Below are 14,845 nucleotides of genomic sequence, written 5' to 3' on the forward strand. Positions count from 1 at the left end.
TCCACTTCTGCACAGTGGGCCTTCCTGGCCCACAAAATGGCAAACACATTCACTCAAGGAATCTTTTAACCACAGGAAGATCACAAAAGTTCTGCCCTCTTGCCTCTTCAGTTAAGCATTACCATTAGTATCAGTGACAAATCACTGTTAAACACTAACCAGTCACGGACATAAGAAAAAAATTGTGTTGATTTCAGGTTACCCCAGATGGGTTTTTGTGATACTTACAAATGAATCCCAAAGAAACTTAAATGCATTGGACAATAGAAGTCAAAATATATATGTCAAAATTTATACAATGTAAAAAGGTAAAGGTAGTCCCCTGTCATTACGAGAGAAGGATGCGCTGAAGGCCCGAGCGGAGTCTGAGACATGTGTAACCGAGAACCCCGCCTCTGAAGGTGAAGAGGGAGGGGGAAAGGGAAGTAGCCGAGTAATGACCGGTAAGTGGTGGGTGGCCCAGGTGGTGGGAGGAAGAGTATAAGAGGGAGATTAAGGACGCATGCCGAGGAAGAGACGGGTCTGAGGGACCACCAGAGAGTTTGCTGGTGGGGCCCTGCAGTGACAGGTGAAGAAGTGGGGCGAGCGGTCCCTCAACCTGATGTCTGAGGCATTGCAAAGATTGTCTGCGGAGGCGGGGCAGGCTGTCGGGAGGGAACCATTAACAGGAATCAACCTGGACACGGCAACTGGTAATGAGTGGGAGGGACAGACTCACAAGGATATAATGTAACAGATTGGTTCTTTAAAAGGCAAAGTAAAAGAACCATTAACATTTTCTTTTCGCAAGGAAAGTGACCTGGAAAAGTCTGCCAAGGCGGAGGATGTGGCAAAGAGCAACCAGTTGGCCCTCCCCCTAGCTCCTGCAGATGTGTCTGTTCCTGTTTATTTTAAAACTATTGTCACTGGTTTCTTAGAACGTCTAGGGTTATGATTGCCTTATGAACAATAAACTTTAATATACACTCCCTTGGTTGCAATAGTTTTTTGGTGCGGATCCCTCTGCTGCATGTAGGAACCAGAGTACACATTCTCTGATGAGAAATTATTATCAAGGTTTGATAATTTGGGGCATAATAAGATCCTAGAGATACTTATTTCTAATATCTCTTGCATGGGAGACAATGATTTTCCATGTTGCTTAACCTGTATTGCTTGTAGATGGCCTAAAACAATGTAGATAACTAATGAATCAGTGGGTAAATAAAAGGGGCAGTTGGATATTTGTTGAGGGTTACAACATTAGAACTATGATCAGTACTGTACCTATTATTTGTGCATGTCTGTTATTTCATATTAACAACCAACAATAATATAGTCAACAGGAAAAGAAAACTTGGCATTTTCAAAAAAATCTCCTACAACATTCCAAAGCTCTGCTTAGCATTCAGTAATGGAAACATAGGATCGAGGAACATTTTGGAAGGGGTAAGTCTTGACCCAAGATGGCATAACCTTTTGGCTGCTTCCAAACAGCAGAGGGATGAGGAAATGTCAACGTAGAAAAATATTGAGTATTCTGAAGAGGCAAGTCCAGCTATTTTGAGTCCAAGGGCAAGAGTGGTTTATGTTTGTAAAACACTGGGCATTCCTCATTTCCCAAATAAACAAACTTTTCCCACCCATTATTTCTGACAAAAGTTCAGCTGCCATTAACTCCTAACATGCTCCAACCAGAGAGCAGCTTTTAACCTCCATTTCAGCTGCAGCAAAAGCGGCGTCCACGGATCACAATGCACGGATCACAATTTCTAACAGTACTGATAGGTGGCAACAGAAGTTAATAATAATAATTTATTGTAGTCATAGACCAGTAAATATAATCCAACAGAAGTTTAATTAACACAGGCAAAGAATCTAAAAAAATGCAATAACTGTCAAACCAAACTGAATCAGACTTAAAATGATTCACAGTGGGTAGCAGTATTAGTCTGTTTGCAAACAGACTTAAAATGTTATTTATTAACTACAAGTTCCACCCTATGGAATTATTCTATAGTATAACTACAATGTAACCTCACCTACTACCCCTCTGCATATCACACATAATCCAATCGTGCCTGCTAGTGTAATTTACTTGCCTTTGACATTTAGATGCTGTTGCCATTGGGTGCCCTAATTTACTCTTCTCTACTTAAGGATGCCCTGACCTGGATGGCCCAGGCTAACCTGATCTCATCAGATCTCAGAAGCTAAGCAGGATCAGCCCTGGTTAGTATTTGGATGGGAGACCACCAAGGAATACCAGGGTTGCTGTGCACAGGAAGGCACTGGCAAACCACCTCTGTTAGTCTCTTGTCATGAAAACCCCAAAAGGGATCGCCGTAAGTTGACTGTGACTTGACGGCACTTTACACACATTTAAGGATAGATGGACCCACATTCTAGCTGTATCTGAAGAAGTGAGCTGTGACTCATACCCTGCCAGAAATTTTGTCAGTCTTTAAGGTGCTACTGGACTCTTGTTATTTTCTACTGCTACAGACAGACTAACACGGCTTCCTATCGTAAACGAAATACCTAGTTAACCAACACACAGACAAAAAAAAAAAAAGATTTGGGTTGAACTGGTAAGAGAAATCACATTATTATAAGGAAGAGATGTTTTTGATATATCAATGCTCAGAAAATTTTCTTCCACGATGAATTAACATTAATTTTAGTAAATAATTAGAAACTGGTCATCAATATCTATGGTTCATTTAAGAGACAGTTTCAGAGACCAGACAGCATATTTAAAAAAGTATGAATGTTAACTTGTGGCAGCAGTGCATAGAATTTGGAACTGGGGCAAAATTCTATTGTCTACCCTTATGCATCAATCAGCATATTGGTGCATCTCAAGACATAGCAGCAAGAATATGTTCTATTACGTTCATTAGATCAATAGCTATTTTTTGACAAAGCAAACTGTGGCGTGACACATTCAAGAACTATGCATTAAAACAACAAGGAATTAAATAATTTGGTTGACAAAACTGGAAGTCTGTTTAGAAAAGACATCCTAGCTTGCTAGAGGACTGAACCTGGAATTGAAATTCGGACCACTTAAATTCTAGAAATTGTAAATGTAAATCTCTATCTGTGTATCTTTGACATCAGAGATGTGTTCCAACGTATTTACAAGAGCTGAACCTGCTGGAATGTACATGGATTTCAAGAAGCAGAAGTGGGAGAATAGCTAGATGTAAATTTAAAGAGGACATACCTGTTACTGTTTTTGTTTTGACAGGGCTGCTGGCATATTCTGAGGCCTGATTCGATTGCTGCTTAGCCAAAGGCATGCTTCCAACTGACACCTCATCCTCTTTTTTCCTAGTAACTGGTGCCCCAAGAGAAACTGATCCAGACTGTCAGAAGAAGAAAAAAATATGATGACTAATTCAGAAGCTATGAATTGCATATAGGAAAGGACACTTCATACTACAAAAACTGCATTACAAGCAGTTACTTCATCACTCTAAGTTTCTAGGAAAAAGCTTTGACTTCACAACTAAAAGCACACAGCAGTATGCCAAAGAAAATTATCTGAATTATTAGATGCTTTTACAACCAGATTTATGCACGCAATTTGCTTGCACTAATTTTTATTTAGCAAAGATATTTTGACACATCAGTTCTTAAAAAACGGGTTAAATGATTCAAAGTAGTCACAATGATTGAGAAAAAGTAAAATGCTGGTACACAGATCCAGCTGTGTACTTGTCTCTGCTTGAGAAATACCAATTGTAGAGAGGGTGGGGGATAGGAAGTTTGAATCTAGCCCTGTCCCAAACAGCTGGTTGACATTTTGGGCAAAATTCCATTAGGGTTCTCTGCATGCAGTCTTGGTAGCTGAATGAGAGGAGCTGCATACTTGGTACCCATTTGTGTGTAAAATTTTGTCATGTATGTAGGGAGTTGTGCAGTACAGGGATGTGGATCAAAGAAAACAAAGTAAAATATCAGAAACTTTTTTCCTTCTCAGAAAAACAACAGGCATTCCCAGCATGCTTGAAGGATGTTTCCTAACTCATATATGTCCAAGTGACACTTCTAGGCATGTAGAAATTCTGAATCTACTAAAGACCGTGACATACACACTGGATCATGTCAAAGGAATCTCTAGATAATTGCAACTAGTATAAGACTTATAACACTGGATGCTGAGTGTTATATTTAATACATTCGTCACTTTTCAACTTTATAAGCTCTCATCACCCCTTCTCTGTAATAATGAAGTCATTTTTAAAGAAATGTTCCAGTCTTTTAGTATAGATTGTTATTAAAACATAAAGACAAAAAACACTTGAGTTAGGAAATTCTGATCGTCTTTGTAATTATTGTTGCACCGGATTTGTAGCATCATCCAGAGTGATGGAAAGAAACTTTTGCTGGGAAACAGGTTTGTGTGGAGCAGGTTTGTGTGGAGCAGGGTAAAGTGCTCATAAATTTTTCCCAATCAAAAACAGAACACAGTTAAATAGAGCAAGACGGTAAGAAAACATATCAAACAGAATGAAGACCAGATGCGAAACACCTTCCATATCCTAATATGGTCTAAATAAAATACATTTAAACACACCTTTCCCCCCTCAGAAAACCCAAAATCTGCTGGGGAACTAGCATTTATTTTTTTAATATCTTACATATTTCAGGGGAAAGAAAAAAACTAGCCTTAAAGATGCCTCAAAAATATACAGAGAATATGCATGCTAGCAGCACATCGCCCAAAGTTCAGGTTGTTAGCTCACCACTCACTACTTACACTAGGGTTGCCAACGTGCCAGGAGGATCTGGGCTGGGGGGGGGGGGCAGCAGAGGTGTGCCAATGTTTTGAAGTGCTTTGGATGATGTCTAGAGCATCTTGCTGCAACATCATGATGTCACTTCTGGGTTTTGCTGGAAGTGACATGTGCTGGTGCAACGCCAGCGCACTTCCCCATTTCCCTCATTTTTCTCCCACCAGTTTATGAGGTACGGGGGTGGGGAGAGATTCACCGGGAGGTCTTTTCATAGCGGGAGACCTTGCCCCCCCCAATTTGCACAGTTACCTTGTACTACTTTATCTTTGAGAATATTTAAGATTTAGAGCTGGCGTAACTGTGACTTGAAGCATGTAAGATTAGTAGATGATGCCATACAATGCTGTAATTGTGTAGATAGTTCCTGCCAGGCGGTTTGGCTGGAAGGGTGTGCAGGTGAAGGGGAGTAACTTTAACAGAGCGAGAGAGAGGAAGAACATGAGAGACAGCTGGGAATGGAGTGTTATCCTGGTGGTGGCATAAGTTGTAGTGAGATACAAAGAGTAAAAAGAGAGTGCGGAAATACCACAGTAACATAGGGGCAAATAGACTGATTAAGTGGACTTGGTCAACCCACCATCTCTTAGCCTCAGCTCCCCATCTGCAGAACAGTTTTAACTCCTCTGATACTGAACACACAAGAAAAAATGCTGAACAGTAATTATTTGCTTTGAGGTAGTTTCTGTGGCTAACTCAAAAACAGTCAAGAAACTGAAAGCGTGCAAAAATTACCCCCCTCGAAAAAACAGATTTCCTAGAAAGATACCCCAAGATGTTCTAGACAGCTTTAGAAATACTGAGATAGCTTTACTCAATCCAGTCACATATTTTCAGTTCCACTGAAACATACTGCTGCTGTGGTGACATATAGCAGTTTGCCAGCGACTGACTCCCAGTACCACAGCTAGAGGATTAGATTAGGGATAGAGTGCCAGTGTACAGCGGTGGACCACTGGACTCAGATGTTAACGATTTAAATGCAATTTTAATTCTGCAGCAAACTCAATTGCCTGAACATCATTACTGGCTTGGGGCAGGGGGAATGAAGAAATTTGTTGTTAAAAAACAACAACAAGGCATACTCTTGCTCCAACTAATAAGTATACTACAGAGAATGATAAATGTCAAATTGCCAAGACCGTTTCTAGGGATGGGGTGTGGGGTGGGGAATACAAACAAAGGATGAAAACCTGAAAAAAATATTGAAACTAAGTTCATTGCAAAATATGGCTCAAAGTAATAATGTCTACTTTGGTACACTGTAGAGAAGGATCGATGTTGCATGCTATTCTATTTGAAATGACGGTGAAACAAAGATTATAACAGCCAAAGAAAGCTGGAAAAAATTACAGCTATATATTGAGTGCTGATCTGGACAATGAAACAGCTGTTTCATCTTTGCTCACTGAACTCAGGCTTGAAGTTGATGCTGATGACACCCAATACAATTTTGCCAGCTTTTTGGCATTGCTGGCTGTTACTATAAAGTAAATGAAAGATCAATCTTAAACTGGATGGAAAATGATCAAGAAGTTGGGTTTTAGCCACAAACTAAGCAAGGAAATTGCAGCTGGAGAAAATAGCAAATGACAACTGCTCCCCAGCTGGAGAAGATGAGAACAACTCTGGAGGAAGCGAGACGTTGATTTGTTATTGCTATCACACAGCCATTTTAGCATTGCGGATAAACCTTCTAGCAAATAACAGAAAACTGATCAACAGACGTTCATCATTGTTTATTCTGAGCAATACATTTGGGGGATTCCTGGCACAATGTTTTTAAAAGAAAAGTACAGGGGACACCCACACCAGCCTATTAAATCTATTCAACAAAAATTGTTAACTACTCCTGATATCTATCTACCTACATCCCTTGATTTCCAATGCAAAGTAAGACAGAATCTTAATTGGGTTTTCCTTCCTTCCTTCCTTCCTTCCTTCCTTCCTTCCTTCCTTCCTTCCTTCCTTCCTTCCTTTTTCTTGCTGTTGCTATAAGACTACAAAAACATTCCTGCTAAACAGAACATGAACTAAGCGAGATACTACCTGTACCCATAAGCTGAGAATTCTGTAGACATAATTTGAGCACCCTAAACCTAAGCCCATTACTTGCAATTCCCACCATCTAAAGCTATGACACAGAAAACCCCACAGTGAAAGAAATAGCATTTCATTACATGCAACAAATTTCATACCCGTTTTTGGATGAGTGGTACAAAACCTCGGAGGTCACAAAAAAAGCTACATCCAATACCACACAAAACAACCAGACATAGATTGCTATTCCGACACATTAATAACACATGTCAAAGGTATGTACCAGAATTTCTCTTTTGTTTCAATTTCAGGAGCATCCCTACCAAAATATTTTAAAACATCCCCAAGTTTAGAAAGCAGTTTTAGTTCAGTAGGAGAAGTTCTGAAGCTATAATGCACAGGAAGATCTGGCACCTGTACCTGGGGATTGAGCCAGTTGCAAAATTCTCCTTTCACACCTTCTATCTAGTCCAATAAATCATTTGTGTGAAAGAACATACTTCTGTAAGACTGGTCAATTATTTTGTGGGCTATGAAAACATCTGGGGCACGGTTAATTGTAGCCGCATGAAGCAATAAAATGTTCAGAAAGCTCGGGATGTATGACCCAAATGAATAAACTAATTTCATAGTTCACAAAGCACTGCAATGACAGATTTATGCCTTTCTTCTGCCTGAGAACTGAACTGGGCTCCTGAATAACGCAGACTGTTTTACCAATGCATTAGTTTTGAAGCCTAAAATGGGCTGATCAGTAATTATCGAAAAGTGAGATTTTAACTTCATACTTTACATAGTTACTGGAAATACTTTCCTGCCAGAGGTTAAAATTCAAAGACATAGGAACAGCCCAGAAAAAAAATAGAAACATTCAGGAAAAATGTTTTTGACTTCTGAGGAACACTCCCCCACCCCCCGAAAAAGCTGCTATGAATTGTTTTCTCTCTTGGAATGATTGCAGGTCTTTTTGGTTCTCAGCAAATAACACAAGATAACTAAGGAAGTGAAAATCATGCTTCACACAAAAAAGTGACTGTTAAGAAAATAATAAAAGAAAGGGGAGGTGACACCATCTAGGTGTTCTTCAAGAGAGGCCAAACACAGCAACAATGAACGGAGTCATTTAAGGGAGCAAAAGATGCTTTGGTGTTCCAACTGGAACTGGGAGCACAACAGATACAAGCAGGGATATAGTGGGAACTAGGGATGGAAAGATCACATGGGGCAAGAACCGAAAGGCAGGGCTCGCACTCTTGTTCCCCCTCACTTTGCTGGTAAGATATAACTGTGTTTTAATCTTTTTGTCAAATTTGAGGGACCATAGTTCTCACTAACCTTTTTTTTTTTTTAACTCTGGGCTGGGCCCAACATCTCTCACATTCTCAACCAACTGAACCTGGGAGCTAATCATGGATTAGTGAGTGGGGACCATGGCATGTGAAAGGGGTGGGCCATTGACAGCTTTTCAGCATCATTTAGCATCAGAAATATGTAGACCACATAGGCAACTGTCCTTGCCAGAAGGTTTACAGACTAGGCAAGACAAACAAAATAAGAATATAAGACAAAGATTAATTAAAAATAGAGAGAACATTGTTTCTTTGCAAATTACAGCAACCATCATAAGCGGCATAGGGTTGATTTACAACTGGACCTCACATCAACAACCAAACCTATCCGCTTACATGCATAAAACCAGTAATTCTCACTGGTCTTATTTATGCATGCAGACACACTGCAAATGCTATGATGGCTTGCATCTATAAAACCATCTGGAATACTGGTACAGATACTTGATTTCCCCCCTTCCAACTTTGTGTGTCTAATTGACCTCCACTAGAAAAATGTAGTTCAAGAAAAGCTAACCAATACAGAACACTACAGTTATTTTTAATGCAGATATTTGTCTTGATGTAGACCAGATGGTTAGAGTACAATGTATATGGACATACGCTTCCCCCCCCCTTTTGAACAGTTGTAAGATTGTATAGAATGCACCATAATTACATGGTTTTTAACCTAACTTTTTTAATGCATTACCATGGAAAACATAGTAAGCCACATAGTAAGCATTAGGGATAAATGTTCAAAGCTGTGGAAGAGGATTTAAATTTGTTGAAGCCAATGGGATTTATGCGGCTAAACCATATGCACTTTTTTGGAAAATTAATTGAAATGCAACAAATACTAGACTGACCCTTAAAAGAGTGGATTTTATCAATGGTTTTAGAATTGATATTTCCCAATTTACAAAGTAATTATTTTTAAAGTTCAATTTCAAATTATTTTAGTTAAAAGAACTTAAGACACAGGTTTAGGAGGGGGGGAAATACAATTTTAAATAAGTTTTAGTGATTATTTATGGCCAGGTAGAATAAAGTGAGACTTGTTTGCTGGACAAGGAGACAGGATGTAGTCTGGAAGTTCCCAAATAGAGATAAGGAGGTCTGGGCTAGTCTAATAGCTGGATGAGAAACAGCCAGTTATGCCACTCCAGCTACCTTGGAGGTGAGTTTCTGCAAGGAACAAATGAAAAAAAGTAACAATTTTTCCAAGTATTGTTTTTCTCTTTGTGCCTCAACAATGACATCTGAGTACATTTTATACCCTACTTCGTGAAATGCAAGTTTTGTGTGTGTGTGGTAGAAATCACTGGTACTGAGAACAGCACCTTTGGGGAAGGTGTCTCCCATGTCCTGAGGGGGGAATGGGTAGAAATCGATGCAACCTTATATATGAGTACTAGCACTTAAAAAAAAAAAGCACAGATGAAATGTAATTCCTGCTACCATGTAGTATTTATAGCTACTCTTTCAAAGCTCACTTCGGTAAAGTAAGTGTTCCTCTTTAAAATTGGGGTCATATTACTATATTTCATAAAGGTAAAGTGTGCCATCAAGTAGCAACCAACTCATGGTGACCCCATGAATTGCACCTCATGAGGTTTTCAAGGTAAGAGATGAAAAGAGGTAGTTTGTTGTTCCTTTCCTCTGCATTGCAGCCCCAGTCTTCCTTGGTGGTCTACCATCCAAATATTGAATCTGATTAGCTTCCGAGCTCTAACGAGACTTGGCTAGCCTGGCATCCTACTGGGCTACTACTGTATTTCACAGTAAGTGCTAAAAAAGTTTAGTTATAACAACTGGGGACCCGCAACAAAATGTTGCCTACTGTGGCTATGGAGGTGTGGTGGGGAGGCTTTCTCATTCAGCGTGGTGTAGTGGTGAGAGCCAGCGTGGTGTAGTGGTTAACAGCGGTGGTTTGGAGCGGTGGACTCTGATCTGGAGAACCGGGTTTGATTCCCCACTCTTCACAAGATTATGTATACTGGACAGCAGCACATAATTAGTTTTTAAGCAAGTGAAACCAAGTACCTTAGCCAGCTGGGAAAACCACCATCAATGGCAGATTCATTACATTATCAACCCAAATATAGATAACAAAGCAATGAACATTTGAGCCCCCATCATAGGAGCGTTCATAAAACACTTCTAATTATGAAGGAGCAGAATTATCTCATACAAAATGTTCTACTTCAAACAGAAATGTTTCATCTTAAACCAGGAGATGAATTATGGGATGGAGTAGGATCCCTTCTATTGTAAAAATAGAGCAAGAGTTTCTAAAAATAAAAAATCTTGCATAGGATTTTGAGAACCTGTAAAAGTTCATCAAAAAATTGAACTGGACTAAGGTAAAACTGTCTTCAGAACATGAATGAGGAAGACCAGGTCCTCCTTAAAGAATGGGACTTACTTTCTAGTGACTAGTGTCCCTTGGGGCTTAAAAGGTTGTATCCAAGTCTCATCTGTGTTTTATTGCCTTTTTAAAAAGTTTTATTGCCTTTTTAAAAAGTAGCATCAGGAGTACAACAATGTCCATTAAGGTGCAGTCCTGTCTTCAAGCATATGGCATTTAACCATAGCAAGGGTTACGCGGACAATATTCTTGGGACAATATTCTTGGATTTTCCACTATTAAACCGTCTTTTAATATATATTTTTTAAACGAGCAAATACCACTGTTTACTGGTGGTCAATGAAAGTCAGAAGGCATTATGCAGATTTATTCAGGCATTCATAAACTTTGTCATGGCTTTTATATATATTTTAACTGAATGTCCACATTGTTCATTATTCAAATAAAAAAAATGTTCAAGTTCATGGAGAAGCCAAATGCGGATATAGGAAAACATCCTCTTTTACCCCTAAAGCACTAACCACATAGTCGCAACAGGAACTACATAGATCCTTACTCAAATACAGAACAGCCGCCACATTTTGGCATGTATTTTCAAATGCTGTGGGAAATGCACAAATGTAATACTTGGTTATATTTTGAAAACTTTAACTCTCCTAACTTACATTCTTCCTCCAAAAATTATATTAAAAGCTACATCTTGCACCAACTGAGCACCATCCCATGCTATTTCATGTCCCTATCAAGACGGTTAAGGAAATAACAATCTTCATTTGAAAACAATGTCATTTCTGACATTTGGCAATTGTAGTTTACCATATCAGCATTAAATAATCCTCAAGCAGCCAATAAATGTGTATTTCACAACAAACTCTCCCTCAATAGCTTATTGCCTGAGCAAATTTGCTCTATCCCAAATTTGCTCTCCCGCCATGCCTTATCCTTGAAATTGTTGTACTCCTAATGCTACTTTTTAAAAAGGGATTAAAACACAGATTCTCAAGTTTTCACTACACTATGAACCATATAGTAACAAACATCAGAGATATTATTTTCACAAAACTGGTCATCTCCAATTGCAAGTCAGCAGTGGGCAAGCCATTAAGGACACCTAGTCTTTCCCCAGCGAGAGCTAGTGTGCATAGTGGTTAGAGTGGTCCACTGCGATCTGGGTTCAAATCCCCATTCTCCCATGAAAACTCACTAGGTGACCTTGGGCCAGTCACTCTCTCACAGCCAACCTACCACCATGGGTTATTATAAGGATAAAACAAAGGAGGTGAGAACAATGTAAGCCACTTTGGGTCCCTACTGGAGTGTAAATTACTAAATGGGGTGTAAATTACTAAATAAATACCCCTGGATTTTTTTTCAGCCTCGAGAAGCTAAAATAAGCCCAATACAAACAGAGAATTGGTATTACAAAGCAATGCTTATATCATGTTTATAACAAGAATCAGTGCTGTTGGAATATGAATAAGCTATCGTTTTTCATTTTGTTTCTAAATGTTAGATTATTATGGTGCAAAAAATGGAGAGTTAGCCTAATTTTATCTGAAAAAATCACCACCATTGCTTTTTTCATATGATGTGCACACACAATATGTGAAGGCGCATGAACATCTCCTACCTGTTGCATGGGGGGCCTGCTGCTTCGTTTCTGAGGCTGGTATGTTAGCCAAGTATATAAGACTGGATCAACGTTGACTGTCAATCCTTGCATGTTCGCTAAAAGCACAGCTCCTGTATAACGACAGCAGCAAGAAAATTACAAACTGTACAGATTACACAACAGCTGAAAATATATTCAATTTATATATGAACTGGTGCAGGTTCCATGATGGTGGCGTCTCTAACACCACAAACAGCACCATCCTGCCAGTGAGGTCTCGCAGCAAAGCTTGAAGCCCTAAAGCAGTCATGAGACGCTAGGGTGGGGACCTCCATGATGTCCGAAACTGCCCTCTATGAGGCCAAGTATACATTAATATGATAACCTAAATACCGGCATTGCAGTATATGAATGAGAACATAATGTGACCTAGATTCTATTTTAAAGGAGGGGGCAAAGCCAGATAAGTTGGTCTTTAAAGGAATGAGGGTGACCAAGAGTTAGACAAATTAGTGGAGGAGGGGCCCCTCTGAGTTTACTAGTCATGGCAACTAAAGGGAACATCGACATTCTGTGGAAGTAAACCTCTGAATACCAGTGCCAGGAGGCAATATTAAGGGAAGGCCTCAGACTCTATGCCCTCCTGGTGGTCCCAAAGGGCAACTAACTGATCGGTCACTGTGTAAGACAGGATGCTGAACTAGGTAGACCACTGATCCCATTCAGCAGGGATCTAGGTTGAAAATGTTGCAGTCCCATACATTCAGAGATCACCATACAACTCCTCTTCTCAACCTATCTATCTGAGCAACTCCTTTCTTCTCCAGATATTGCTGAGGGACATGCTGTTGCTGTTTTCGTTTCTCTAATCATTCCTCATATCAACTTGACTCCTGTTAAACAAGTCATTTATACCCGTCCCCTAATTCATATCATCAAACTATTACTTGAGTTGCCAACAAAGCATGGAAAATGTGGAGGAATGCAGATGTGTGGCCTTTACATGTGTACTTGCCTGACCCTGGTTTTGGAATCCTAATTCTATGTATACACAGATATATATACTTAAGAATTACAAGACAGAAGAAGACTTGATTTTTTTATATGCCGACTTTCTCCACCACTTAAGGAAGAATCAAACCGGCTTACAATCGCCTTCCCTTCCCCTCCCCACAACAGACACCCTGTGAGGTAGGTGGATCTGAGAAAGCTCTAACAGAGCTGTGACTAGCCCAAGGTCACCCAGCAGGCTTAATATGTAGGAGTGGAAAAACAAATCCAGTTCACCAGATTAGCGTCCGCCACTCATGTGGAGTAGTGGGTAATCAAACCCAGTTCTCCAGATCAGCCCACCGCTCCAAACCACCACTCTTAACCACTACATCACGCTGGTTAACAAAATCAGTGTTTATTGAGTACAGTAAGAGGGAGAGAGTGTGATTGGAGGAGGGGATCAAGTATGCATGCACAGCTGGGATGAAAGAGAAAGACAGAGACAGGTGGTGGAGTTAGGAAGAATCAATAAAAAAGGAAAAAATGTTCATATATAGCTTTAGCCTTCATTATGAGTGTAGTTGAGTCAAGGTGGTGTAACAAATGTCTCAGGGTAAAAGTAAACCTAAAATGGTGGTCTAAAAGGGCCCCCTTTATACCCCAAATTCACACCCTTCCCTTTCAGTGGCTGCAACAAGTTTTCTCTCCCTTGAGTTATTTCAGAGGAGAATGTATGGGACAGGAGATGAGGTTATCCTCACTGGTTGAGGACTTGATTACCATATTTGGCATGGGATGTATTATTCTGGACATTTCCCAAGCAGAGTGGAATGTTCGGTCACTGTTCCACACTGTCCCATTTTATTCAAAGTGAATTTGCTATAATCAAACTGCCTACAGGGCTTAAATGAACTCAAGAGTGAAGGTGAAAGCTATCACAATTCTTCCCTACTGTAGGTTATGGACCTGTGTCCGGAGCTCCCAGTGATTTTTTAAACATTTATCAGGCAGGGGGCCCAGTTCAGATTGAACTACAGTCAAGGGAGGAAAGGTTTAGGTCAACTTACTGTACTGTTTTCCCTATGTGAAAAAGTCCCAGGGAGCCACTGTTTGCCCTGGATGTGCATCCTGGTAGGGAAAATAGCAAAGAAAAAGGCATGTGTGTGGGAGCTAGAAAGCAAATGCATGCTTTAACATTTTATTTATTTATTTATATTTATTATTTCCATTTGTTACCCTGCTCTTCTCGACCAATGCCAGGCTCAGAGCGGCTTTCTACAAAGGCCTCACAAGATTAGTGTTTGTGCGCATTTCCATTTCAGCTAGACTGTCTTCGTTCAAGTAAGGACAGGAAGGATCACTGCACACAATCTTGAGAACAATTTACAAGAAGATCATTTTCAAAGCAATTAATAAGATTTATTAAGAATGCATATTCTTAAGACATTTTAGAATGTCTCTCGGGACATTTTAACAATTATAATTATTTCTAAAAAAAATAAATAGCTTTTGTTTTTTTAAAACTGGTCAATCTAACACCTGTCTCCAAAATTCTTCTGTAAATTTATGATGTGACCCTGATACCAGTAGAGGCAATGGAATCTTTTTACTAGCTACTAGGCATAGCAGGATCAGCTCTTCAGCTTTGGTATTTTAATTGAATTAGATACTATGTAACCATGACCTAGAACTTTTTTATGTTTTAACCTTTTGATGTGGC

General features: G+C 39.6%; 1 protein-coding gene across 3 annotated transcripts in view; it reads right to left on the bottom strand.

Moving 5' to 3' along the window:
• Positions 1 to 14,845, bottom strand: part of VPS13B (vacuolar protein sorting 13 homolog B) — a 410,777-nt gene that overhangs the window by 223,783 nt on the left and 172,149 nt on the right. For all 3 annotated transcript variants that reach the window (XM_056853998.1, XM_056853999.1, XM_056854000.1), the window contains exons 19-21: positions 12,151 to 12,263; positions 5,809 to 5,811; positions 3,209 to 3,350 (exon numbers count right to left, since the gene is read on the bottom strand). In XM_056853998.1, coding sequence (XP_056709976.1) covers positions 3,209 to 3,350; positions 5,809 to 5,811; positions 12,151 to 12,263 — 258 coding nt within the window. The remainder of the gene's footprint in view (positions 1 to 3,208; positions 3,351 to 5,808; positions 5,812 to 12,150; positions 12,264 to 14,845) is intronic.

Source organism: Euleptes europaea, chromosome 8, assembly GCF_029931775.1.
Source record: "Euleptes europaea isolate rEulEur1 chromosome 8, rEulEur1.hap1, whole genome shotgun sequence".
NCBI classification, from domain to species: domain Eukaryota; kingdom Metazoa; phylum Chordata; class Lepidosauria; order Squamata; family Sphaerodactylidae; genus Euleptes; species Euleptes europaea.